Source organism: Panulirus ornatus, chromosome 43 (genome assembly GCF_036320965.1).
Source record: "Panulirus ornatus isolate Po-2019 chromosome 43, ASM3632096v1, whole genome shotgun sequence".
Lineage (NCBI taxonomy): Eukaryota > Metazoa > Arthropoda > Malacostraca > Decapoda > Palinuridae > Panulirus > Panulirus ornatus.
In genome coordinates, this window is record NC_092266.1 from 17312778 (window position 1) to 17339982 (window position 27205).

The 27205-nt window shown below is 36.9% G+C and overlaps 1 protein-coding gene across 48 annotated transcripts in view; it reads left to right on the forward strand.

The window, feature by feature from the left end:
* Nucleotides 1-27205, forward strand: part of slo (calcium-activated potassium channel slo) — a 1069848-nt gene that overhangs the window by 498054 nt on the left and 544589 nt on the right. For 32 of the 48 annotated variants that reach the window (XM_071687045.1, XM_071687095.1, XM_071687043.1 and 29 more), the window contains exons 8-9: nucleotides 19499-19609; nucleotides 25309-25414. In XM_071687045.1, coding sequence (XP_071543146.1) covers nucleotides 19499-19609; nucleotides 25309-25414 — 217 coding nt within the window. Of the gene's footprint in view, nucleotides 1-19498; nucleotides 19610-21733; nucleotides 21840-24297; nucleotides 24404-25308; nucleotides 25415-27205 lie in introns of all 48 variants that reach the window. The other 16 variants (XM_071687052.1, XM_071687051.1, XM_071687065.1 and 13 more) reach the window with 2 other exon arrangements.

Genomic DNA, 27205 nt, shown 5'->3' on the forward strand with positions numbered 1-27205 from the left:
AGTTTTACCCATATTAATCTAGAGTTTACTTTCTTACATTCTATCACGTACTCCCACAACTCCTGTTTCAGGAGTAGTGCTACTCCTTCCTTTGCTCTTGTCCTCTCACTAACCCCTGACTTTACTCCCAAGACTTTCCCAAACCAGTTTTCCCCTTTACCCTTGAGCTTCGTTTCACTCAGAGCCAAAACATCTAGGCTCCTTTCCTCAAACATACTACTTATCTCTCCTTTTTTCACATCTTGGTTACATCCACACACATTTAGACACCCCAATCTGAGCCTACGAGGAGGATGAGCACTCCCTGCGTGACTCCTTCTTTTGTTCCCCATTTTAGAAAGTTACAATATAAGGAGGGGAGGATTTCTGGCCCCCCGCTCCCGTCCCCTCTAGTCGCCTTCTACGACACGTGAGGAATGCGTGGGAAGTATTCTTTCTCCCCTATCCCCAGGGATAATATACATATATATATATATATATATATATATATATATATATATGAAAAATGTAAGAAATAATTCAGAAAACTGAAACTTCTAGCTGGAAAATGAAATGAAAAATGAATGTCACATAATGGTTCAACCTCTGGCTATGGAAAAGGGAAATGTATAATTCATTTACACAAACGTCAATAGTAGTTTTCATCAATTTAACCACTGTGTCATACTGCCTGGTCCACTTCTTCTCTTATCATGTTATGATGTTTCTCAATTGTCTTCACTGCACAAAGTACAACCATATCTTGGATACATGAGGGTAGGTAGTTGGTCATCTGCCATAATAAAGTCTTGACAGACCAAAAGTTTATCTGGACCTCAAGTTTTTCAGTACATTCATGAAAAACACCTTTTTGCTTTCCATCTCTATCTTTTTGAAAAAAATGCTCCATTTGTTCACGTTTCAATGAAAGAATAAGCTTCAATGTCTAAGCTACATTCTTTCCAATTTCACTATTTCTTGTATATATATATATATATATATATATATATATATATATATATATATATATATATATATATATATATATTTGTGTGATATATTTTCAAGTAGAATTACCCTAAGAGCTAAGTTGAGAAAGAGTCCTGGTGTTACCTAGGATATCTTTCCAGAGGCTTCTGCAACCCAAGGCTGTCACTACTTCCACTGGGAGGGAATTGCATGACTCCTTAGGAGAGAGAAGCTGTCATGAGACTGTAAGCATAGAAGGTTTTCTTGGGGCGGGAAACAATGGTGATTAATTATGAATAAAGGCAGACAGTGTGAATTGTGTGCATGGGTGTATATGTATGTGTCTGTGTGTGTATATATATGTGTACATTGAGATGTATAGGTATGTATATTTGCGTGTGTGGACGTGTATGTATATACATGTGTATAGGGGTGGGTTGAGCCATTTCTTTCGTCTGTTTCCTTGCGCTACCTTGCAAACGCGGGAGACAGTGATAAAGCAAAATAAAATATAAATAAAAAAAAAAATATATATATATATATATATATATATTAAGAGTAAATGTGAATAAGAGCAAGGTTATTAGGTACAGTAGGGTTGAGGGTCAAGTCAATTGGGAGGTGAGTTGGAATGGAGAAAAACTGGAGGAAGTGAAGTGTTTTAGATATCTGGGAGTGGATCTGGCAGCGGATGGAACCATGGAAGCGGAAGTGGATCATAGGGTGGGGGAGGGGGCGAAAATTCTGGGGGCCTTGAAGAATGTGTGGAAGTCGAGAACATTATCTCGGAAAGCAAAAATGGGTATGTTTGAAGGAATAGTGGTTCCAACAATGTTGTATGGTTGCGAGGCGTGGGCTATGGATAGAGTTGTGCGCAGGAGGATGGATGTGCTGGAAATGAGATGTTTGAGGACAATGTGTGGTGTGAGGTGGTTTGATCGAGTGAGTAACGTAAGGGTAAGAGAGATGTGTGGAAATAAAAAGAGCGTTGTTGAGAGAGCAGAGGAGGGTGTTTTGAAGTGGTTTGGGCACATGGAGAGAATGAGTGAGGAAAGATTGACCAAGAGGATATATGTGTCGGAGGTTGAGGGAACGAGGAGAAGAGGGAGACCAAATTGGAGGTGGAAAGATGGAGTGAAAAAGATTTTGTGTGATCGGGGCCTGAACATGCAGGAGGGTGAAAGGCGTGCAAGGAATAGAGTGAATTGGAGCGATGTGGTTTACCGGGGTTGACGTGCTGTCAGTGGATTGAATCAAGGCATGTGAAGCGTCTAGGGTAAACCATGGAAAGCTGTGTAGGTATGTATATTTGCGTGTGTGGACGTATGTATATACATGTGTATGGGGGGGGTTGGGCCATTTCTTTCGTCTGTTTCCTTGCGCTACCTCGCAAACGCGGGAGACAGCGACAAAGTATAATAAAAAAAAAAATAATAAATATATATATATATATATATATATATATATATATATATATATATATATATATATATATATATATATATATAAATTGGGAGGTAAGTTTGAATGGAGAAAAGCTGGAGGAAGTGAAGTGTTTTAGATATCTGGGAGTGGATCTGGCAGCGGATGGAACCATGGAAGCGGAAGTGAATCATAGGGTGGGGGAGGGGGCGAAAATTCTGGGAGCCTTGAAGAATGTTTGGAAGTCGAGAACATTATCTCAGAAAGCAAAAATGGGTATGTTTGAAGGAATAGTGGTTCCAACAATGTTGTATGGTTGCGAGGCGTGGGCTATGGATAGAGTTGTGCGCAGGAGGGTGGATGTGCTGGAAATGAGATGTTTGAGGACAATATGTGGTGTGAGGTGGTTTGATCGAGTAAGTAATGTAAGGGTAAGAGAGATGTGTGGAAATAAAAAGAGCGTGGTTGAGAGGGCAGAAGAGGGTGTTTTGAAATGGTTTGGTCACATGGAGAGAATGAGTGAGGAAAGGTTGAAAAAGAGGATTTATGTGTCAGAGGTGGAGGGAACGAGAAGTGGGAGACCAAATTGGAGGTGGAAAGATGGAGTGAAAAAGATTTTGAGTGATCGTGGCCTGAACATGCAGGAGGGTGAAAGGCGTGCAAGGAATAGAGTGAATTGGAACGATGTGGTATACCGGGGTCGACATACTGACAATGGATTGAATGAGGGCATGTGAAGCGTCTGGGGTAAACCATGCAAAGTGTGTGGGGCCTGGATGTGGAAAGGGAGCTGTGGTTTCGGTGCATTATTACATGACAGCTAGAGACTGAGTGTGAACGAATGGGGCCTTTGGTGTTTTTCCTAGCGCTACCTCGCACACATGAGGGGGAGGGGGCTGTTATTCCATGTGTGGTGAGGTGGCGATGGGAACAAATAAAGGCAGACAGTATGAATTATGTACATTTGTATATATGTATATGTCTGTGTGTGTATATATATGTGTACACTGAGATGTATAGGTATGTATATTGTGCGTGTGTGGACATGTATGTATATACATGTGTATGTGGGCGGGTTGGGCCATTCTTTCGTCTGTTTCCTTGCGCTACCTCGCTAATGCGGGAGACAGCGACAAAGCAAAATAAATAAAATAAATGAATAAATATATATAAATATATATTTCTTTCGTTCAAACTATTCGCCATTTCCCACGTTAGTGAGGTAGCGTTAAGGAGAGAGAACTGGGGCTTTGAGGGAATATCCTCACCTGGCCCCCTTCTCTGTTCCTTCTTTTGGAAAATTAAAAAAAAATAATGAGAGTGGAGGATTTGCAGCCCCCCGCTCCCTCCCCTTTTAGTCACCTTCTACGACATGCAGGGAATATGTGGGAAGTATTTTTTCTTCCTTATCCCCAGGGATAATATATATATATATATATATATATATATATATATATATATATATATATATTATTATTATTATTATTATACTTTGTCGCTGTCTCCCGCGTTTGCGAGGTAGCGCAAGGAAACAGACGAAAGAAATGGCCCAACCCACCCCCATACACATGTATATACATATGTCCACACACGCAAATATACATACCTACACAGCTTTCCCTGGTTTACCCCAGACGCTTCACATGCCTTGATTCAATCCACTGACAGCACGTCAACCCCGGTATACCACATCGCTCCAATTCACTCTATTCCTTGCCCTCCTTTCACCCTCCTGCATGTTCAGGCCCCGATCACAAAAAATCTTTTTCACTCTATCTTTCCACCTCCATATATATATATATATATATATATATATATATATATATATATATATATAAACCATGGAAAGCTGTGTAGGTATGTATATTTGCGTGTGTGGACGTATGTATATACATGTGTATGGGGGTGGGTTGGGCCATTTCTTTCGTCTGTTTCCTTGCGCTACCTCGCAAACGCGGGAGACAGCGACAAAGCATAAAAAAAATATATATATATAAATATATATATATATATATATATATATATATATATATATATATATATATATATCCCTGGGGATAGGGGAGAAAGAATACTTCCCACATATTTCCTGTGTGTCGTAGAAGGCGACTAAAAGGGGAGGGAGCGGGTGGCTGGAAATCCTCCCTTCTTTTTTTTTTTTTTTTTTTTTTTTTTTCCTTTCCAAAAGAAGGAACAGAGAAGGGGGTCAGGTGAGGATATTCCCCCTAAGGCCCAGTTGTCTGTTCTTAACGCTACCTCGCTAATGCGGGAAATGGCAAATAGTATGAAAAAAAAATATATATATATATATATATATGTGAGAAACTGCAGAAGCTGGTGACTGAGTTTGGTAAAGTGTGTGAAAGAAGAAAGTTAAGAGTAAATGTGAATAAGAGCAAGGTTATTAGGTACAGTAGGGTTGAGGGTCAAGTCAATTGGGAGGTAAGTTTGAATGGAGAAAAACTGGAGGAAGTAAAGTGTTTTAGATATCTGGGAGTGGATCTGGCAGCGGATGGAATCATGGAAGCGGAAGTGAATCATAGGGTGGGGGAGGGGGCGAAAATCCTGGGAGCCTTGAAGAATATGTGGAAGTCGAGAACATTATCTCGGAAAGCAAAAATGGGTATGTTTGAAGGAATAGTGGTTCCAACCATGTTGTATGGTTGCGAGGCGTGGGCTATGGATAGAGTTATGCGCAGGAGGGTGGATGTGCTGGAAATGAGATGTTTGAGGACAATGTGTGGTGTGAGGGGGTTTGATCGAGTAAGTAATGTAAGGGTAAGAGAGATGTGTGGAAATAAAAAGAGCGTGGTTGAGAGAGCAGAAGAGGATGTTTTGAAATGTTTTGGGCACATAGAGAGAATGAGTGAGGAAAGATTGACCAAGAGGATATATGTGTCGGATGTGGAAGGAACGAGGAGAAGTGGGAGACCAAATTGGAGGTGGAAAGATGGAGTGAAAAAGATTTTGAGTGATCGTGGCCTGAACATGCAGGAGGGTGAAAGGAGGGCAAGAAATAGAGTGAATTGGATCGATGTGGTATACCGGGGTTGACGTGCTGTCAGCGGATTGAATCAGGGCATGTGAAGCGTCATATATATATATATATATATATATATATATATATATATATATATATATATATATATATATATAAAGTACATGTTAGTATATGTAAACTAAGTGTGGCATTACCAGACTTCACTTGCATGTGATACTGCTACAAGTGAGAAGACACATTTTGCAAAGTTTTATCAGCGTCAGTGGACGAAACGGAGTATAATCTCGTCAGAAAACTTCTCAATCAGGAGTCCTTCTCTTTCCTGCTGCTGGATTTAGCAGCACAGTTAACATAAAAGAGCTTTCGGTTAATTAGGTGGACTAATTAATTCATATGTAAAATGTTGTATTTCTTTTTAAATTGTGTTATGTATATGAAAATGAGTAAGGATTATTGGTAGGCAGTTAATGATGTTAAAATCTCATTTTGTGTGTGTGTATATATATATATATATATATATATATATATATATATATATATATATGTATATATATATATATATATATATATATATATATATATATATATATATATATATATATATATTCATAAGTATATTTTTAGCTGTAAGGTGTATATTTAAAAAGTGACTTCTGCGGGGTAGTGTGTCTGGTGTTGTTTTTGGGAAGTGTGAGATAGTGCTCTTATCATTTCCCTTATGCATTATTTTTTACCTAATTCTAATATTTATATCACTACCATAATTTTATGTTCTTTCTCAACTCTTTTTATCTTTATATCTCAAATATCAAGATTTCTTCTTTAATTCCTGTAGTGTATGCTGAGCCAGTTAAGAATGCCAAACCTTTTACTAGATGATATAGTGAGGTCTTATTTCCAAATTTGCATGCTGAATTTTTTTGTTAGATAAGTTATCATCATTTGTAACATTATATTTCTGTAATGACCTTGGTAATGTAAGCTCATTGCTTCATCATCCCTTCCATCATTTATCAGTGTGGGGATGGGCAGGACTGTGCTACAACCATTAGGAGTATAGTCTAATTTTTGTAGTTTTTGAATATATGAACATTTAATGAATATTAAGTGATTCCACTGTGTTACTTTGTATAGGATATGGTTAACATATTCCTCATTTGCAGAGGTTTTATTAATTTGTTAATGTGCCTCTTCATTGTTTCTGGTCTTTAGCACTATCCTCTTCCCCCTCACCATTTTCATATGATTGTTGTGATCAGCTGTCTAATCAGAAAAAAAATATTGTAAGCTCCACTTACCATCTTAATATTTCAAGATTAGTTGATTCAGTTGCATTTTTAAATGTTGTCTTAACTGTCCAGTTATTTTAATTTTCTTATCATGTCTTGTCCAGATATATAATCTTGACCTAGAATTCAGATACAGTAAATACAACTAGTCGCTATTACTTATTAAGTTTGTTATGGGAAATCAGAAACCTTAAGAGATGGCAGGAACAGCAAACCATGCAACAACCATTATAAATGATAATTTTTTTTATCATGTCCCCTATTGAGGCTGCAGGCATTGGGCTACAATTGGTGTTTTACATTGAACACTATAAAAGATTTTTACCCTTTAATCTTCCCCAGACTTATATGGTGTAATATGTTGATTACAACAGTATTATGTTGCCTATTTTACCAATAAGAAGTAGATTGCAAAGATATTTATATAAAAGTTGTTTTGATTTTCATTGTTAGTGGCTCTGTAATTTTTTTCCTTACATATTTACCATTTCCTGCATTAGCAAGGTAGCATTAAGAAAAATGTGTTTGCCATGATCCAATGCTGATCTGAATGTCCCTGTTAATGTTCAGTATCCTTTCTGGTTCTTATAAAGAATGGAGTCTTTTGTGTTTATTCGAATATAATGGATTCCTGTAATGAATGCAGAATTTTTGTGAGCTATGAATTCTAATTACTTTGCTCAGTTTTGTATAGGTGGGAGTAACATAGTCCTTATGGATCACTACCTTTTCTTGAATTAGTTAGTCAGAAGAAACTGTATCCTGTTTTCCCGAATGTATGATTAAGTTAGTCTGGTTTTTGGATATAAGGGAAATATATAACGAAAATTTGATGATGATCACCTTTTTTCCATATATTGACTAACACCTTTTCATGAATTTTTTTATTTTGCTTGTCGTTTGTTCGAGTTCATCTGCCCATGAATTGCCTGCAGCCTCATTCCCTAATTAGGCCAGAAGACTGCCACCAATCACCAGTCCACTACTATGCTTTTTTATCACTTTTCTCCCCTAACAAATATTCAGTACAATTTAGTCATTAAGGAAGTGGCTGGTGGTTCCTAGTGGGGGCATGCCTATGGTTAAATGCATGGCCTGGAGGTTCATATGTTACTACTCTTAGTCAAAGCAGTTTGACACAAACACTGCAGTGATTAAAGTTGTATGTCCTTCTCCCTCCAGGCCACAGTGCCATCACCTCTCATCTTTTCACAGATGCGCCAGACGCATGGTTATCTTTACAGCAATTATAACTGCATGTCATGAATAACAGTAATGTAAGGAATATCACAACAGGAAATCCAAATGAAAATCAGAGTATGCTGATGAACATAGTTTCTTTCACACTGTTCAGTGTTTTGACTGTTTGCCCATAAATGTTGCTGTTTGTACTAAATGGACTCTGGGACAGGAGCAGCTGATAGAAATTGATGATATTGCAAATTTACTTGTCAGTATCCATGAAAAAGGGGCAGTTGACCAATCATCTCTGCACATCTGCAAAAGAGGTTTTGCAGGTTAGATGTTGCTTCAAAAGGGAACTTCTTTTCAGTTTTTGAATATACACATCAGCTTTTTGGTTGAAAAGAATAAGTTAGTGCATGATCTTTCTGAAAATTGGGTTTTACAGATATGATAATAATTTATGATATCAAGGGCCTTCGTGTGAAATATATTATGAATAGAAGGTAATCATGAGTTTGTGCTAATTGTGCAGAATTTCAGAGTAGGGTTTATTACTCTTTTTTTTTTTTTTTTCATTTTCAGTGTGATTGATATAGTCTGATCTCACTTCTTAGATATGTCAGGTGTTTCCTTAAGCTTAAAAGTTTTTAGTCCTTTTAGAGAGAAAATTATTCGGATTTTATAAGATAGTAGTAATGGGAACTTGCATACTCCTATTACTCACTATTTTGCCTTACCTTTTCTTAAAAAGTGTTTAGCTGTCTAGAATTCAGCAGATTTTGGTGAGTAACTTTAGATATAAAGCATTTTAGTTTTTAGGTAAACTATTTTCAAGGCTAAGCAAACTGGCTTGCTCAGACTGTCAGATTATTTGGGGACAAGGCATAAAGAATATTTCTTATATTCCGTGATTATCAAAGGTGACTCAAGGGGGCAGGATCTCTGCAACTGAACAAGGAATTGTGGGAATATGTGAAAGGAAGCGAGTCCTAGACTGATGTGGGTAGAAATGATAGTGCATTATGAGAAGTGGGTGATTATTAGTGCTTGTGCACCTGGAATGAGAAATAAGGAAGAAAGGAGTGTGATATGGGAGGAGCTGAGTAAATGTGTCAGCAATTTTGATGCAAGTGTGGGTAATGTGGCTGTTGAGTTTTGATTAGGAGGGCATGGGGTACCTGGTGTTGTGAATAATAATGGTGAACAGCTTGTGGAGTTGCGTGCTGAAAAAGGACTGGTAATTGGGAATACTTGGCTAAAGAAGAAGGACACACACAAATATACATGGATGAGCTGGAAGGATGTTAAGGAGGCATTATTGCATTATGTAGTAATTGATAGGCATGCGAAGGAGAGACTTCTGGTGAGCTGAAAGGATGCTAAGGGGGCATTATTGCATTATGTAGTAATTGATAGGCATGCAAAGGGGAGACTTCTGGTGAGCTGGAAGGATGTTAAGGGGGCATTATTGCATTATGTAGTAATTGATAGGCATGTGAAAGAGAGACTTCTGGAATTTATTGTGCTGAGCAGGGAAGTTGGTGGATCGTCTGGTAGAGGTAAGGGTGAAAGATTGTAGAGGCTTTAGGAAAAGAGGAAATCCTATGAGTGGGAAGAGGGTATTGAAAGTGAGTGAGCTTGGAAAAGAGGCTTAAGAGAAGAGTTACCAGTAGAGATTGAGTGTAGAATGAAGATAGGAGAGTGGGTAAGGAATAGGAGTTACAAAGAGACATACTGGATATATGTGTAAGAAAGTAATTGGCATCTGAAAGGTGGGAGGTAGACAGGTGAGAAAGGGTAGTGAGTAGTGGGGTGAAGAAGTTTTGGTGCTAGTAAAAGAAAAAAGTGAGGTGTATGGGTGTTATTTGTAGGTCATGATTGGAAGGTGTATAAGAGAAAGTGGCAGGAGATCAAGAGGAAGGTGTAGGGGCTAAAAAACAGAGAATAACAAGATGTTTTGGAAGGAACTTTGTGAAAGAAACAAGAGGATAGATGTGCGCATTGGTGGAAGAAACAAATGGGGAAGTGGTAACAGGCAGAAATATGGTGAAGAGGTGATGGACTTTGTGTTAAGATAAGGAGAGCAGTAGGCTCTGCGTTGTGTTCAGTGATAAGGTGGCAGATGTGGAATGTTTTGGACGTGGAGGTATGAAAAGTGAAACAGTTATGGAAAGTGGTTTGTTGGAAAGAGGAGATGGTGAAAGCCTTGTATAAGATGAAGTGCAGCAAAGTAGCTGGATTGGATGGTGTTGCCGTAGACTTATTAAGAAAGGGGATAATTGTGTTATTTATTAGGCAGAATTTTCAGTATATGTATAGTAAGGTGCCTTGGGATTGGCAGAATGCCTGTTTAGTGCCACTGTATAAAGGAAGGGGAACAAAAGAGAATATTCAAATTACTTATTACAAATATATAAGTTTGTTGAGTTTGGCTAAGTTAGATGAGAGAGTGGTGATTAAGGGGGTGGTGGCATTTACAGAGATTCAGACTAGGGTGGAACAATGTGGCTTCGTGAATGGTAGAGGGTGTTTGCATTGAAGAATGTGTGTGAGAAATACTTTGAGAAATAGAAGGACTTGTATATGGCATTAATGGATTTGAAGAAAGTGTTTGATAGGGTTATTAGAGATGCTCTGTGCATGATGTTGCATATTTATACATAATGTGTAAGGAATGCTGCTACAAGCATTCAAAGCTTTTATCAAGAAAGTTGTTAGAAGCAATGCAAAGCTTTTGTTAAGAGAGTAAGGCATGTCTGTGAGTGGGAGGAAAGGATGGTGAATGTTTCCAGGTGAAGGTAGGTCTGAGGTAGGAGAGTGTGTGTAGTTCCTATCACTGTTTGATTAGTTTATGGCTGAAGTGGTAAAGAAGATGAATGCAGATGTCTTGGAGAGAGGAGCAGGTATCCAGTATGTTGGGGATGTGTTGGCCTCATGGGTGAGTCAGTTGTTTCCTGATGACATTGCACTGGTGGCAGATTCAAGTGAGAAATTGCAGAAGCTGGTGTCTTAGTTTAGGAGAGTGTGTGAGGGGAGTAATTTTAGATTAAAGCAAAGTTATTAGGTTTACTAGGGAGGAGAGACAGGCTGGTTATTTGGAGTGTGAGTTTGAATGGGGAAAACTTGGAGGAAGTGGAGTGTTTTACATACCTGGTAGTAGATAGCCAGCAAATGGAACTGTAGAAGCTGAAGTGAGCCATATGATGAGTGAGGGGGCAAAAGTTCTGGACACTTTGAAGAATGTGAGAAAAGAAAGGTCACTGTCTTTAAGGGCAAAGATAGGTATATCTGATGGGATACAGTAACCCTGTCATTGCTGCGTGGATGCATGGCATTGGCCTTAAACAAAAATGTAAAATGAGTGGACATGATGAAAATGAAATATATGAGATCAATCTTTGGTGTAAGGAGGGCTAGTTGAAAAAGAAACATTAGGGTAAGAGAGAGGTTGATAGTAAGAGGAGCATGTAGGAGAGAGCTGAAGAGTGTGTGCTGAAGTGGCTTAGACATAAGGAGAGGATGTGTGAGTAAAGGATGATTTAAGATGGTATACATGTCTGAAGTGGAGGGAACATGGAAAAGAGGGAAACCAAGGAGGAGGTGGAAGGATGGTGTGAAAGATGGTCTGATGGTTTAGGGCCTGGACATGCTGAATAATGTAAAGTATGCAAGGGGTAGAGTGAGTTGGAGCAATGTGATGTATAGGGGATGACATGCTGTCAGAAGGCTGAACAAGGGCATTTGAAGTGGTTAGGGAAACAATGGAAATGTAGATGTAAGGGAATGAGGTCATTTCTTCACCTTGTTTTGGCATTACCTCACTTATGCAGGAAATGGTGAACATGCATGAAAAATAGTCTTAAATTAGTTGTTAGTGTAAGTAATGATTCAAGTGTTTTCTCTGAATTTCACCACATACAAAATAAGTTTGATATAGGAGTTCACCTGTTCATGTGTAGTGCTGCTTATGAAAACTGTTACTTGAGATAAATGCTTTTGCATTGCAGGTTGAATAGGTTTCATTTTTATACTTGACATTTTTCTTGGCCTTTATATCCCTTGCTAATTATGTCAGAGGTGTGGGGTTCAATTAGATTATGCAGCTTCAGTATTGAAAAAGCACATGTTACATACCAGATTCGTTTTTCCTTAAAAAAATTGCATATACTTACCATTTTCCATTGTTTATTGTCTCTTTGTCTGTACATAGCCAGTAAAAGGAGAACAGAAGCTTCTTCCAGTTTTGAATTTTAAGGGTTTTAATATTCAGCTTGGTTAAACAACACTAGTTGCTGCCATCTTGAAAAGTCATTGACTTGTTAACTCAACATGAGGCTATTAGATATCATTGCCCACTCTAAAGCATTAGGAAAGGAAGAGAAAGTGTATCTTTGCCTACTCCAAAACAGTAGGTCATGAGAAGAAATTGTATCTGCTCTGCAAAACAGTAGATGAAGAGATTTTGTAGGTTTTCCAAAGTTTATGTAACAGAAGTATTTGACAGCATAATGAGAGAGCAGTAAGGAAGAATGTCTTACAAAAAAAATTACCCTTATGGTTGGAATGGTAAATGTAAGATTCAAGATGATAATTAAGTACTTTTTATAGGGACTTAGATATATGAAAAGCTTTTACCCAGAGCTGTAGATGAAAAAAGTTTTTGGGGTCTTTCTTTGGTGGGCTAGTTTAGGTCTTTCCCAAACCCCACCGCCATAGGTTCCTTTAAGACATTCGTTTGATAAGGTAATGTGTTTTATAATTTTTCCTTCTCATGGAAGAGGTAAGAAGGAAACAAAGGAACATACCTTTTATGATTAACTCCTTATATGAGGCCACAGAGAATTGGAGTATTATCTGGACTGACTGATATTATCTGCTGATTTCATGAGGCTAAGTAGTAAGTGATCATCTCTTCAGTTGTTTTTGTTCATATCTTGGAGAAATTAGAAATGTGTAGAACCCAAAATTCTCTGCTTGAATCTGCCATAGAGGAAAGGTCCTCAAAATGGTGCTATGGTATGAATATTAGCAATGGAAAGTGGTTGAGCAGATTTAGGATTAAGGGATGAACTCTCCACAGGTTGGCAGTTAGGGTCACTAGACCCTGAAAAGGATCTAGATTTTGAATAGCTTTGGAAAACATTTGTGTTTTAGGAGAGATACATCACATCCCACTGGTTCCAGTCTACCTCCATGGCATAAATATTAAAGGCTTGATTGTCCCTCATTGATGAGTTATGTGTACCAGGAAAGAAGTGTTTATGGTGATTGTAAATGAATTCACTATGGGTGATACTCCTTTGGAAAGAATCTACCAAAATGGGTTTATTTTTTTATATATTATTATATTATGAGTTCTGGGAGACATGAGCTAAGAAGGAGAATCTGCCCATCTGTTGCAGATTTTGTTTAGGTATTGTCTTTTAATTGTCTTGTGGGAATTTACCAAAGTGAGAACTGACTCTGTTGTTTGGTTTGAGTGGCAGGCTTCTTCCTTTGTTACACTTTTCTATGCTGGCATTATCTATGAGTGAAACACTCTGTCCCAGATTGACTTATATGTCTCCTACCAGAAATCTTAGAGATTAGTCTTCCATCTTGTTGTTGAGTTGAAGGAAACTCTGTTAACGGTGTCAAGGAATTAGTCTTTCACATTGATGTTGAAAGACATTTATATGACTTGTGGAAGAATGGTATCCCCAACTCCTTTTGAGTTGCATTTATATAAAACTGAATGTGAGCAGGAGAAAGTGATAGTGACAGTGGAGTCGTTAGATAACAACCATTGGAAATCTTTGCCCCTGAACTTTTGGTTTGGTTTGGAGACTTCCTTCTTCTTTGTCAGGAAGAATTTATTTAAGGAAACAGAAATTCTTTTCGGTTTTGTCTTAGCTGGGGAAAACAGTACCCCATGAAAATGAACTTCCCATTGTCCATTTGAACTGTCTTATTAACAATAGAACACTATCATCACGTGTTTGGAAAATTTCACCTCCCTTGGGTCCAACAGACCTGATGGGGAAAAATAGAAAAAAAAATAGTTCTTATTACAATTTGTTTAGAAAAAATGTAAATGAACTTTAAGCTTTACTTTACCTTACTAAGATATGTAAACAAGGAAAACAAAAATGTATGTAGTTATTGTAAAACAAAATAGAATCTAATAACTTTATTTTCATATAAATTTTCAGATTCTATTTACATTTGTTGGGAAAACCTACATTTTTCAGTATGCTGGACCTTTATATTTTCATATAGATTTTCACTTTTATCAACATAATACAAAAACTATTCATTATGAGGACTTGCTATAAGACAGGCAGAAGCCATTTAGTATTTTAGGCCATTTGTAACTTATAGGTTATTTATCTTTCATACTATCACTATCCGTGGGTCTGTTGGACCTAAACACTAAACAACACAAATAAGGAATTTGAGCACAAGGTGATGCACCCACCCTCAATGATGTCTGGAAAAACTGAAAAAGAAATGATGGTAGAGGGATCCACGTGGTTATGCATATCTAGGAACCCTGTAGAAGAAAAGAACTTGAGAAGCATTGGGTCTGACAGAAAGGGTAAAGGGTTGTTCTCACTAATTACATGCTTTTATTTCCTTGGAGAGGTTTTTCCTTTTTGTGTGTATGTGTGTGTAAGGGAAGTGCATCCTTTTCATGTGTTCCACTTTATGCCAAAACATTTCAAAACCTGAGTGAGAATCAATTGGGATTCCATTAAATATACATCAAGTGCAGTTCTTGGAGCATCAGGAGTGTTCTGTCATTGTTTCTTATGAACTGTTCTACTTAGGATGCCAAATTCAAGAAATTTTCCAGGTAACTTCATTCCTACAAATTTCCATTTGGGAATAAACTAAGACTTGCAAATCAGTTGCTCTTTAAACCTTGTCATATGTCTTACTACTTTAGTTAAGGATTAGTCAGTCAAAGGATTGATGCCAATTTGGAAGGTTCCTGGTTACCAAAGTCTTCAAAGTATGCACATGATTCCTACCTACTCCGATGTAGGTAGCAAGTTTTAGATTCCCCAAACCTTAGTTCCTTCATTATGATGGGGGTCTGTCTATGTGAATGGTCTTTTGCCTTAATAGGCATGTTTAGATCTTGCATGACATTGTTTGCCTTTTTATTTTGGAATTTAGATTCAGACAAGGTCCAGCATACTGAAAAATGTAGGTTTTCCCAACAAATGTAAACTTCACAGTCTGATGTTTTGCTGTTTAGCTAATTTGTTATGCAAAGGTCACTATGATGGGGCTTCTCCTACCTGATGCACCCTGCATATCTCTCACTTGCACCAATATGGGACATGACATCAGAAGATAAAAAGATTACCATATTGCAGCTGTCTAATGAAATATGGGGCCTATTACAGGAACATTCATCATGGAAACCCTCACAAAGACTACCCTGACAGACTCATATGTGATGGTCATACCAGACAGACTCATATGTGATGGTCATAACAGACTTGGTCCAAGGAGAGACAGCAACCTCCATATATCCTGATGAACATGATTAGGTTGGGTCTGGCCCCAATTTGAAGATTTATTTCCTACTGGTCCTTCATAGAAATGAATCTGGAATTCATACATCAGTATGTGGAGTGATGGAGGGGGAGTGTAAACAATAGAAACATAGTTCATGCAAGTCATGAGTCTCTGTAGCAGTTTTGCCTCCCATTAAATGTCAGCCTCATTGCTAAGTAAATGATTGCTGACCCACTTTAAACTACATAGCATTGATAAGGTTTGATACTTATCCTTGTACTTTAACTACTGTTTTAGGAGAATGTTACATATCACTGTGTAAGTATTTTTTGGAAGGACACATAAGTATAAGAAGGAGAGTACTTGAATAACAAAACAGTTGCATTTGTTATTGATTTTGTGAGCTTGTTAAGCTCTTACTGTTGCCATCAGCCCACTGGAATTGTACAGGTACACCACCGATTTTCTGGCACTCTTGATTCCAAAGCCTTGCCGAATTAACCATTTTGCCAGACCAACCATGGTCACGTAATGATAATTCATCAGCACTCCTCTAACCCACTAATTATACATCTCCTATATGTCTAAAGTATACCATTGGACTGCTAGAAATTTAAATTAAACAAATATTAAATGTAAATGAAAAAGTAAATGAAATACATTATACACCTGCTTAAGACTGAGGTGCTTGTCAGCTATGAGTTTCGCAAATTCATCCACATACTCGGCAGCTCCTTCATGTTTGGCAGACCGTTTTTCTCCGCACACTTTATTCATGGAAGTTCCATAACACTTCTTGAATCTTTGAATCCATCCTTTGCTATAGTCACACTCATGTTGTAATTTAAGTTCTTTATGGAACAACTTATCCTGGTCCATTATCATGCTACCTGACAAGTCCACTCCATCACTCCGACGCTGTCAAAACCATTCCATCATCACTCCATCATGTTCAGTATCTTTACCATCTTTCATAGTTTTTCTAATCGTCATTTGCTTCTTGGAATCACTGTCTGCGTAGAATTTCAGTATTTTCTTCCTTTACCTCTTTATATCATAAACAGTTGATAAACCAATACTGTAGATGTCACACAGCCTATGCACCGAAACACCACAGTCCAATTTTTTCAACAGTTCTACATTTTCTTGGATCGATATGGACTGGTGTTTACGTTTGATACCATGGCTGATACTCATATGTCTTAGAAGCCATAGCTAGGGTTAAATTTAAGCAAAATAATCTAAGAATCTCGCAGAATTGCAGTATCTCCACCAACAAGTGCATTGTAAAGAATGTAAATAAGCGCGCCCTACACACAGCGCTCTCTGTGGCCATCCAGTAAACTAGTCTGGTGGCCGCAATAATTTCAAGTTCCCTCATGTAATTTTGTCCGGACTAAAGGAAGTGCCAAACCATCAGTTGCCGGAAAATTGGTGGTGTACCTGTACTACAAAAACACATGCAAAGTCTGAAGTAATGTACAGTATAAAGATACATCAATTGAAGATGCAGATCCAGGGAATGAAAATTTTTTCATGCATGTTACCATTTCCTGCAGAGCAAGATAGCACCAGGGTCAGATGAAAAAATTCCCTCATTCATTCACTTCCACATTCTACCTGTCATGTATGATTTGTCAGAACTATTACCCCCTATCTACAACCAAGCCCCAGAAACCTTTCTGTAGAGTAAATATTTGGTTTGAATTAACAAAAAAAAAAAAAAAAACGAGTAAATACTTATGTGAATTTTGTCATATACTAGGAGTGTGGTGAGATTACACTTCATTTGGCAGGACCACATAGAGAAGGGAAGCCCTATGGCACTGCCATGTGATGAACACAAGATAGAAGCCAGTTCTTGGATAGAAGGAAGGTTTAGCCCATATGATAGTCCAGATGGTCTAATTTGGCCTCATGTTGCAAGTGTTGGTGTCCAGTATCCTGTGCTTTCGTTGCTTGTTCAGGAAGATTTTTTTTAATTTTCAGATCCAGTTTTTGTTTTAGTTTACTTCATTGTATGTTTAAGCAAAAACTTTTATGACTGAGCTAATGTGGAAAAATATTTCACTTTGCTGGTAGTTGGGCAAGTATCTTCTATACGGAAGTTTTGAATCAAATTTATCTTCTTGTTTGAAATTTTGATGGTGTTACAGAGTATAGATTCTAATATTCTCATTTTATTGATGTCATTAGGGTTGGATTAGCAGTTTTCATCATGCTGTTGACATAGATTGTTATTGATGGCAGCTAGAAAGTATATAATTTTAAAGTAGGTCCAGAGGTATTGGTTAACATATGCTGCAGTTAGAAAATAACTTTACCATGCATAGTAGCTAGTTTATCCTTAGATTTTTTTAATTCAAATGCAAATTCCTTTATTCTTTTTGAGTTTTTTAAGGAATGAATGGATTTTTCAGTTCAGGTTTGTCTTTTATTTTGTAAAGTAAACCAATGATTTTGTTTGTACTTTATCCATACCTTGATCCTGTTCGATTGCTTTCATAGATGATCATTACATTCAATATTAGTGTATTTATTTGCTGGAAGTGTGATCATAACTTAGTGTTTTGGATGTATGTTCATGGTTGGTTTAACTTTACAAGTTTATGTATGAGCTCCTACAATTTTCACTATTGTTGCAGCAAGCTCTTGATGGTAATACTTGTTTCTGTACTCCTTTTTTTTTAGCAAGGTAATGATTATTCAGCTAATCTTCAAAGCACATTTTACTTTTAGCATGTTCTAGGCAAGTGGTTTATTTGTAAAACAAATTCTTTTGAGGAATTTATTTTTTCATGATTTTTCTTTTAATGTAGCTAAGGATAGATATGGTTTTGCAAGACTTTTGGGTATTATGTGAATTGAATTTTTGTTTTAGATTGTTTCTCCTCAGAGCTTTGACTGTTTCTCTCACTGTAGCAAGAGGATGCTTCCTTTGTAAAACATATGGCATCCAAGCATAATAATCTTGCTTTTTTTCAAAATCTTGCACGGTAGCTAGGACACACTCTATAATGTTAGTTTCATTTTCGGTAAGATTATAACTATTCCAACATTTTCTTGTTGTAGATATTCGAGAAAACATTTTTATTGTCGTCAACAAAGAATTTACTGCGCTGTAATGTTTATTCCGTAATTGTTGGAACTTTTATTCTGCATACATTAAATGACGTAAATTTTTTAGTCATTACTGATGACTTATGAAGGTTTCCAGCCGTTTTGAAATATCTGACCTTTTGTCTGCAGTCATCCTGTTCCAGTCTCCTTTGCTTAGCTGTTTCTTTCTCATAAGATCTTCCACTTCCCATATACTTGCTAGATTTCTCACTTTTGGGCAAACAGTTGAAAATGAATAGTATGAAAGAAAACCTATTTTGATCCTAGAAAGGTTGTTTTCTTTCATACTAAATTCTCAGAATTTCAGTTGTAAGTTCTTATAACTTTCCCTCAGACATTTTCATTTAATCCTTTTGTAGACTGTACAGTACTTAGGGAAAACTCCCTTATAGACTGGCAGCTGACTTGTGCTACTCTTTTATGCATGTTGAGTTGACTGGCTTACTGGTCAGTCTTGCTGGGGTAAAAGCTTTCAAAACATATTACCCTGCTATGAAAACTTTTTCTGCCCTAGAAACTTGATTAGTTCATTTAGTAACATTGAAGGGCAAAAAGATGAATGGAATGGACTAATTGCAAAAGAAAACAATCTCTCCTAGGGCTAAAGTAGGTTAATTTGCTTGAATCAAAGTTATGCTTAACCATTTGTTAAATTATTATGCGTAGAGACATGCAGTGATCTGAAATTATATATATATATATATATATATATATATATATATATATATATATATATATATATATATATATATAGTTGGCAGTGTTAGAATATTTCCTTTTCACTTGGAAAGACTTCTTTTATTTTGTAATGTATTAAAGAAAATATGCTGATATTTCTGGTTATGTTGTATTTTGTTTTTCCTTTAAAGACTTGTGAGACTTTTAAGTTATCATAATTTTTGTTTGTAAAGTTTTGTGTGAGACCTGAAAGATCTGCTATCAGAAATATCAGTCTTGACAGGAGCATTTCCTAATGTTATATTATTTCTCTCCCTTCCTCCATCCTTCCTTTCCTGCAAAACAGACACATCGTGGTGTGTGGCCATATCACTTATGAGTCTGTCAGCCATTTCCTAAAAGACTTTTTACATGAAGATCGTGAGGACGTGGATGTAGAAGTTGTGTTCCTGCACAGGTAAAGTAAACATAATCCTTATGCTCAGAGTCACCTGCCAAACAAAATGGAGTCATACAGTATTTTATTCAGCAGGGCTCCTCATCACTACCGTATTGATTTCAAAAATTAATCTGATTTAGAATGAAAATTTTGATTAGCTTGAAATGGTACTGCTTATATTTACAGATACCATACAATAATAATCAGTCTGCCATCATTTCTACATAATATGATCAGGCATTATAAAATAGGTTATTTAGAATATTAAGATATTCCAATGATGCATGTATGGAATTTTCTGATTTATATACAGTACTTATTACAATATAAAATCCATAGATGGAAACATTATTGAATAAGATTACCATTTATGGTATAATTGCTTCAGTAAGATTTACTATTAAAAACAAAGTGATGTTTGAAAAGGTAGATGGCCTGCTTACATAACTTTCAACAACTTTGATATCCTAAGCAACAACATTCATTCCTGGAATGTTTATATGACGATATTTTTCCTTGAGACGTGGTACACAATTATTTAGCAATAAACATAGATATGTTTTGCCTGTGCATGATACTGCTGTTTGCAGAGCAAGCAGCAGCTCTCATATTATGGTGAACAGAATAGCAAGGAATCAAAGCTTGCATAGTGCTAGAGAATATCAAGGGCAGCAGTTAGCATGATTTGAGCAATAAGCTATCTATATATATCTCTGACATCTGTTCCAGTTGGAACTTCCTCAGAGGGGTGGCCATGGCAATAGTCTCCATAACTAAAGAACTCCAGTGCCGCTACTTAGCCTTTAGTGCCTCACCCTTAACAGGCCACTGGTAGGGGGCAAATCTAGCGCAGTGTTTGCAGAGGCTCCTACCTAATGTTCTTAATGACTAATACTGTCTAAGCTTGTACCATATTTTTCTACCTAAGTTTCTATCTAATGCTCTTGCCTAAATGCTCCCACCTTATACTTCTATCCACTGCTCCTACCATTTTGCCAAAAGGCAGGACTAGCGCATAGTGCTCACCACAGGAAAATGGAGAGTTACAAAGAATAAACTGCATGGGTTGAGCGTTGTCAAGTGTTACATATGGCAAGAAGAGATTGTATGTTTGTGGACAGAATATCAGGAGTCCATGTGTTAGTGAGGCTGAAAGAAAAGACAACTACCTAGGTCAGAGGAGTGCCCCATGACAACCTCTAAGTGTTGGCTCACTAAGCAAATGTCTAACTCTCCTGATACACAGGTGGTTAGTACTGGTAATATACCTCCCTGATCATTGGCTGCCTACCAACTGCTACCTTATTTCATGCCACTTGACACTGTGTTCCATGTGAAAGGGAAATTTGGCATTGCCAGATAACGTCTGTGACCACATATGATATTTGTTTCTTTTTATGCAGTGACACCTTACAAGAAGAAAAATAGATATTTTTACTAATGACTTTTGTCAAATGGTATTGTATGCACTTTACAGGGAAAAGCACAAATTATTGTATGATTTTACAAGAAAATTGCAAGTTAAGTAATGAATACATTCATACCTAGAAGTATGTAGCCCTTTGAACAGTGAATTGGTAAACATGTGAGAGGTAAATAGTCCATTATATCTCTACCCTGATAGCTATGATGATTAAGAAATCCTTGGGTATCCTAAGATAAGGCTTTGTTTGTGAAGATCTTTGTAAAAAATTTGAGGAAACCTCAACCCATAACCCATACATAATTGACTGCTGCCCTAATTTTCATTTTGAGTTTACAAATCACATTTTTCACTTTCAAGCTTGATATATTGTGGAATATACCACTGAGGCTACTTCATTGTATATTGAAACCATGGATTTAACACTTGAAGATAAATGTATATTTGTTTAACACAGAAAAATGACATGGAGAATTTGTCAAATTAATGACTGCAACACCACTCCAGTTCCTTTCCAACTGTTTTTATGCAATTTGTTTTGAATTACAGAGTATGGTTGCCTTTTTTATGGTAAGTGACCCTATGTTTTCACTAACCTCTTAGTTATAGCTTGCTCCAAGTTATAGCAGATTCCAGAGAGCATGGCCTGATTTGGTTCACCTTCCGATTCTCATTTTATATTCAGTAATTTTCAAACGTTTAATGAAAAACTTTTGCAGGAACGAGCCTGATCTGGAATTTGAGGGATTGTTGAAGCGAAATTCCACATGCGTTGAGTTCTTTCAAGGGACAATGTTTAACTCTGTAGACTTAGAACGTGTCAAGGTACTGAACAATTTTCCTATATACTACTTATATTTCCCCACTTTACCCTGCCCCATCTTATTCATATCCAGTGCTGCTTCATGAATAAAGATTTTATATTATTATTATTATTATTATCATTATTATTATTATTATTATTATTATTATTATTATTATTATTATTATTTTATTATCACTTACTACTGCTATTATTATTGTTATTATTATTGTTATTATTATTATTATTATTATTATTATTATTATTATTATTAATGCCAAATCATTATCACTTAAAAATTTTTTCATATGCATGACTTCACATTCAGTTTCATTATTTCTATTACTCTTCATGGACTGATTCAAAGGTAGTGAAGAGCTTTGTTTTCCTCTTAGCTGGCTTGATTCAGGATCCAGTGCACCTATTGGTTTGTTCAAGTCCAATTCTCTTATACTCTTCTCGGTCATATGAACACGGCCACAGTATCTTGTCGCATCGGAATGAGAAAGGTGTGTTTAGGAAAGGTAGACTGTTTTAGACTCTGCCTTTATTACAGTGAGATTCATTATTTTCAGTTGAATCAAAATGAATGATTTCATTGGATGATTTGCTTGCCAGTTGATTATTATTTCTTTACTTATTAATCACCTATCTTTTGCATAAGCTAATGTAAACTGCATATTAGGGAAAGAGTAATGAGCTCGTTTAAATGGTTATTCACTCTGTGTAGCCAAGGCTGCTTATGTGTATTTCCTTTGCCTCTTTGTATGAATGTTCATTTTAACCTTGAGCTAATTATGTTACTTTTGAGCATATGCATATGATGCTACCAAATCCGTACTTGTGTTGCAAGAGTCTGAACACTCCACCTTGCTTAAGCCCCACCCACATTGACTATGGCTTGGGACCCATACTACATGATGCTCCAGTCATCCGTATGTGCACATGGATTGTCTGTTGACCTTATGCAGGACCGAAGCATCAGCAAATATCCCAGATGTTCACACCGGGAAACTTTCCACACAACCTTTGTGGAAAGTTTACCAGATATACCTGCGTTATGAAACCCTATAAGCTCCTAGTAAATCAGTGTTTTATTCCAACACACACATAATACACTCACCATTTTCAATAAAACACTCAGAATTTAGCAGTCAGTGATGCACCATAAATTTGATGGCAGTCATGGGATTCATTGTTAATATGACCTCCAGATTCATATAAATTGTTTTATGATACTTATAACCATTCCTATTCCACGTAGTATGAAAAGGTCTTTATGAATTCAGTATTTTCAGTTTTATCTCACTAGACATACATGCGAGTAAGATAACTTTTTAAATTATTCAACTTTGAATAATTCTGGTTTATTGTATTGTTGTTCCAGTTAATTTGCTTAATATTTGAATAATCTTACATATCGTTCTAGACTATTACAAAAGATCTATCCATTTGTGTAATTTCCTTTAGGGTAGTATAATAGCTATGTTTTGACTTCTCAGAAAATATTTGCTCCATTCATCAATAAATCAAATTGGGATGCAGTGTTTTAAGTCCTTAAGATTCACAGGAACAATAAGTGACAATTTGCTTTATGATTTGTACTGGTCAGTATTTATAACATTCTTGGAAGATGCATTATTTTGTTCTCAGAGTTAAAGACTCAAATGAAATCACTGTCATAATTATGCACCCAAGGGTTCTTTTTATGGGGTCCCTGCAACTTTAGGACTACACCCCATGCAGGAATAGGATGAGGTGGCTCCCTTAGGAGGAGACGGTCCTCGTTGATGCTGTAGTCTTTTTTGTCTGCTGATGATGATACTGCTCCATTGAAGGCGACATCTCACATGTTATGTTACCACTTGCAAGCGGAATCAAGTAATATATAATACAGTATCCTTCAGTAGGAGCATCACATATTAAAGTTGAACGGCATTTGTATGTCTTAGATATGTTATGATTCAATTAGGAAGAATTAGTGAATGAAGCTATTCTCCAAGTTTGATTCATATGTTTATTGGATATATATATATATATATATATATATATATATATATATATATATATATATATATATATATATATATATATATATATATATATTTTACCTGTATATTCAGTCAGAGATCATCCTGTTTTGTCATCATGAACAATATGGGGATCATGTTTCTTAAGTGTGGAAGGGTATAGTTCTGAAATCAATCCAGCTTGCCATCCAGCCAGTTAACAATCCAGTTGACAGCCACATCATTAATAACTGCTAATGCTGACCCCCCCTCCCATCTGATAGTGGCTTGTGCTTGTTTCCTTGTCTCTTCATACTGCTTATAAATACCAGCACCATAATCATCACTGCTGCCTAGCCTTTTCCTCTCCTGACACTTGCTGTTATACATCCCCCTTGGTATGCGGGAGTTCAGTATTGTTATTCACCCCTGGGAAATAGGAGTTCAGTATTCTGACCCTTGTTTTGAACAGAAAAGAACCGGACCTGGAATTGGAAGGGCTTTTGAAGCGGCACTCAACAACAGTAAGCTTCTATCAGGGGAGCATAATGAGTGCAGTGGACTTGGCCCGTGTGAAGGTAAATGTCCCCCCCCCCCCTCCACCATGTAGCCTGAGAACTGGCCGAGCGGGAGCTGGTGACTGTGTCTTCCTGTGTAACATCTAGCTCATGTACTACCAGAGATATGCTACTGCTCACTGTATACTAACACAAAACTACATACTGACCAGTTTTAAGTTCAACATCTCATTCGCATGAGGCTGGTGTCTCCATCCCCTGTTCTTTCCCCCCCTGTGACCAGGTTCAAGATTGTTGGACAAGGTGATGGGTGGATGGGTTATGATAAGTGGATGGTGAGGCATGCCTTCCCAGGTTACCTACACATGAACAACTAAGCTAAAAACAACTGCTATGAAGTTATTAGCAGTGTCTTACTGATGTTGATCATATCAGTAAGATGCAGTGGTTTGTTGCAGTGGTAGTCTCTGACATGTGTTGGTCTTGGTGCCTGCTAACACTGACCACAGATGTGCCCTCCCTACCCCTACAGCATCGTCCTTGGGCCTTTGCATGTTGGCCCCTTAGCTGGGGTAGTGTGGCACCCACAGTCGTCAGTTGGGAGGCCCCTGCCCCCTTTTCACAGTGCAAATCATTTCACAAGTAGAACTGCACCACCTAACGTGCTGTGCTAACACTGAGGCATGCTGAAGAACTTTCCAGCTACTCAGTGTGATAGCAGCTATGAAAGATGGCAGAGTTTATTTATGTACCGTGCTCTTCAGTCTTTTCTCCTCTCTGTCTGTCCTTCCGGAGTTGTGGCCAGACTCTTGTTGGGCAGTGGACTCCCACCTTGACTTGCAAGTGTACATGACCAACTGTGGTGTGCCTATTTCCATCTTTTCTCATTTCTTTCTCAGTTATTTTTTTCTTATTGTGTTTGTATATATTTTTGTATATTATTTTGTTTAAACTTTTGTATGCAGAAAGCCGCCGGATCTGGAGCTAGAAGGATTATTTAAGCGACACTTCACTACTGTAGAGTTCTTCCAAGGATCCATAATGAGTCCCATAGACCTACAACGTGTAAAGGTGAGTAAGTTTGTCAAAAGATGTGGTTAGGGTGCTGCCACCACCTGCACGCCCATACCGCCAACCCAGCCCACATCCTCACTTGTGGTCACTATGCCTACACCATGTCACGCTCACACCATATATGTGAATACTCGGAATGGATTATACCAGTAAAAAGCTGTATCTTTTTAACTTCTTGATTTTTATGGTGCAGATTAATTAGAATATATGTGAATTATCGTTTGTACTGAATAACAAAATTAAAAGAAATTGAATAAAACACTACTGTATTCGTGCTGCTGCAGAACCCTTTTCAAAGGGTAATGAGTGTGATTTGGATACCTGGAGCACAGCATATAGTTAAGAGCAAACTGGCATCAACATATTTACTAACAGTAGTCATGACAGTATGCAGTGATACACATTCTGAGAACATTTAGCAATGTAATATGCTTACACTTTATTTTGATGTACAGTAGATCACATCATTTTAACAGCTACTCTTAATGCACATATATCACACACTTTATCTTATGATATTTAGATAGTATTGTACAGCACATACTTTAGCAATTCTGACTGCACATTGAATTATATAACATCCATCCATAGTCACTATTTTACATGTGAATTGTGTTTTCTAGTAAATGTCAGATATAATGCATTCCCAAAAGCCATGTTGATATTCGTTGATGCTTTTCAGTATTGGTTTTAAATGCTTTCCAATTGCATTGAGGCAAGTAACACCAGTCCCTGTGTAAGTGATTACTTACAAAGGGCATTGGTTGATCCAAAGAAAGGATTTTTCAGTATAGTCTGTCTCCTTTCTACAATTGATAGTTTAACTTCTTTTACCACAGTCATTGTTATCTGTTATGTAAAGATTTAATTGACATCGATAAAAACCATCATTGTGTTCCATTTCATTATTCATTATAACCACTGTCCCATCATTCAGCCACACCTTTATCAGCTTTGATTAACTCACTGGAGTCATCCTTTGTGTTCTTGTATTGAGCAGGTGGATAGCAACTGCTTTACACATGTGAGCTAAACTGCTATAGATTCAAAGGTACATACATAGTGACTATTTTATAGAGAAAAACTTGCTTGGGATGTGTTGCTGTAGATGTGAGAAAGAGATTTAGTTTCTACAAAAATTATTAAATAAAGCCAATGCATAAAGTACAAGGCTTCCCTAGCAAAAAAGTAACATTCCCGTACATTACTTGATATGTCTCTAGGTTTCATTACTGGTTGACAATTCTCTTCTTGAGGATAGTTTTGAACACACCAACATTTATGCTGAATACAATGACAGAGTTGTTAATCTTAGCCAGTGTTGATGAAAGCCTGATTGTGATACCATCATTAACAATAGTGTTTGGAAAATTCATATTAAATACTTTTACACATAAAAATGGCATATGACTGGAATGTCTGCAAGGAAAACTTGATATTGAATAGTTTTACATGAAAAAAGGATGAATAACTGGAATGTCAGCAAGCTAGGAATAAATACCTATAAAACAGTAAGAGGGTGAATGACTGTAATGTTTATAAAACAGCATAAGGTTGAATGACTGGAATGTTTACAAGCCTAGAGCAAATGATAGGTTATTTAATTGTTCATATCATATATAATTCTCTTGCCAAAAAGAAAAGTTATCTCACTAAAAGAGTAATCTCATATACATTACTTTGTATCTTTAGAAGTTTCAATAATGGCCTGCATTTCAATTTCACATACGTTGAATTTGACTTCCTCATATCATTTATTGTAAGATTTAATCGGCAGTATTGGTGAAT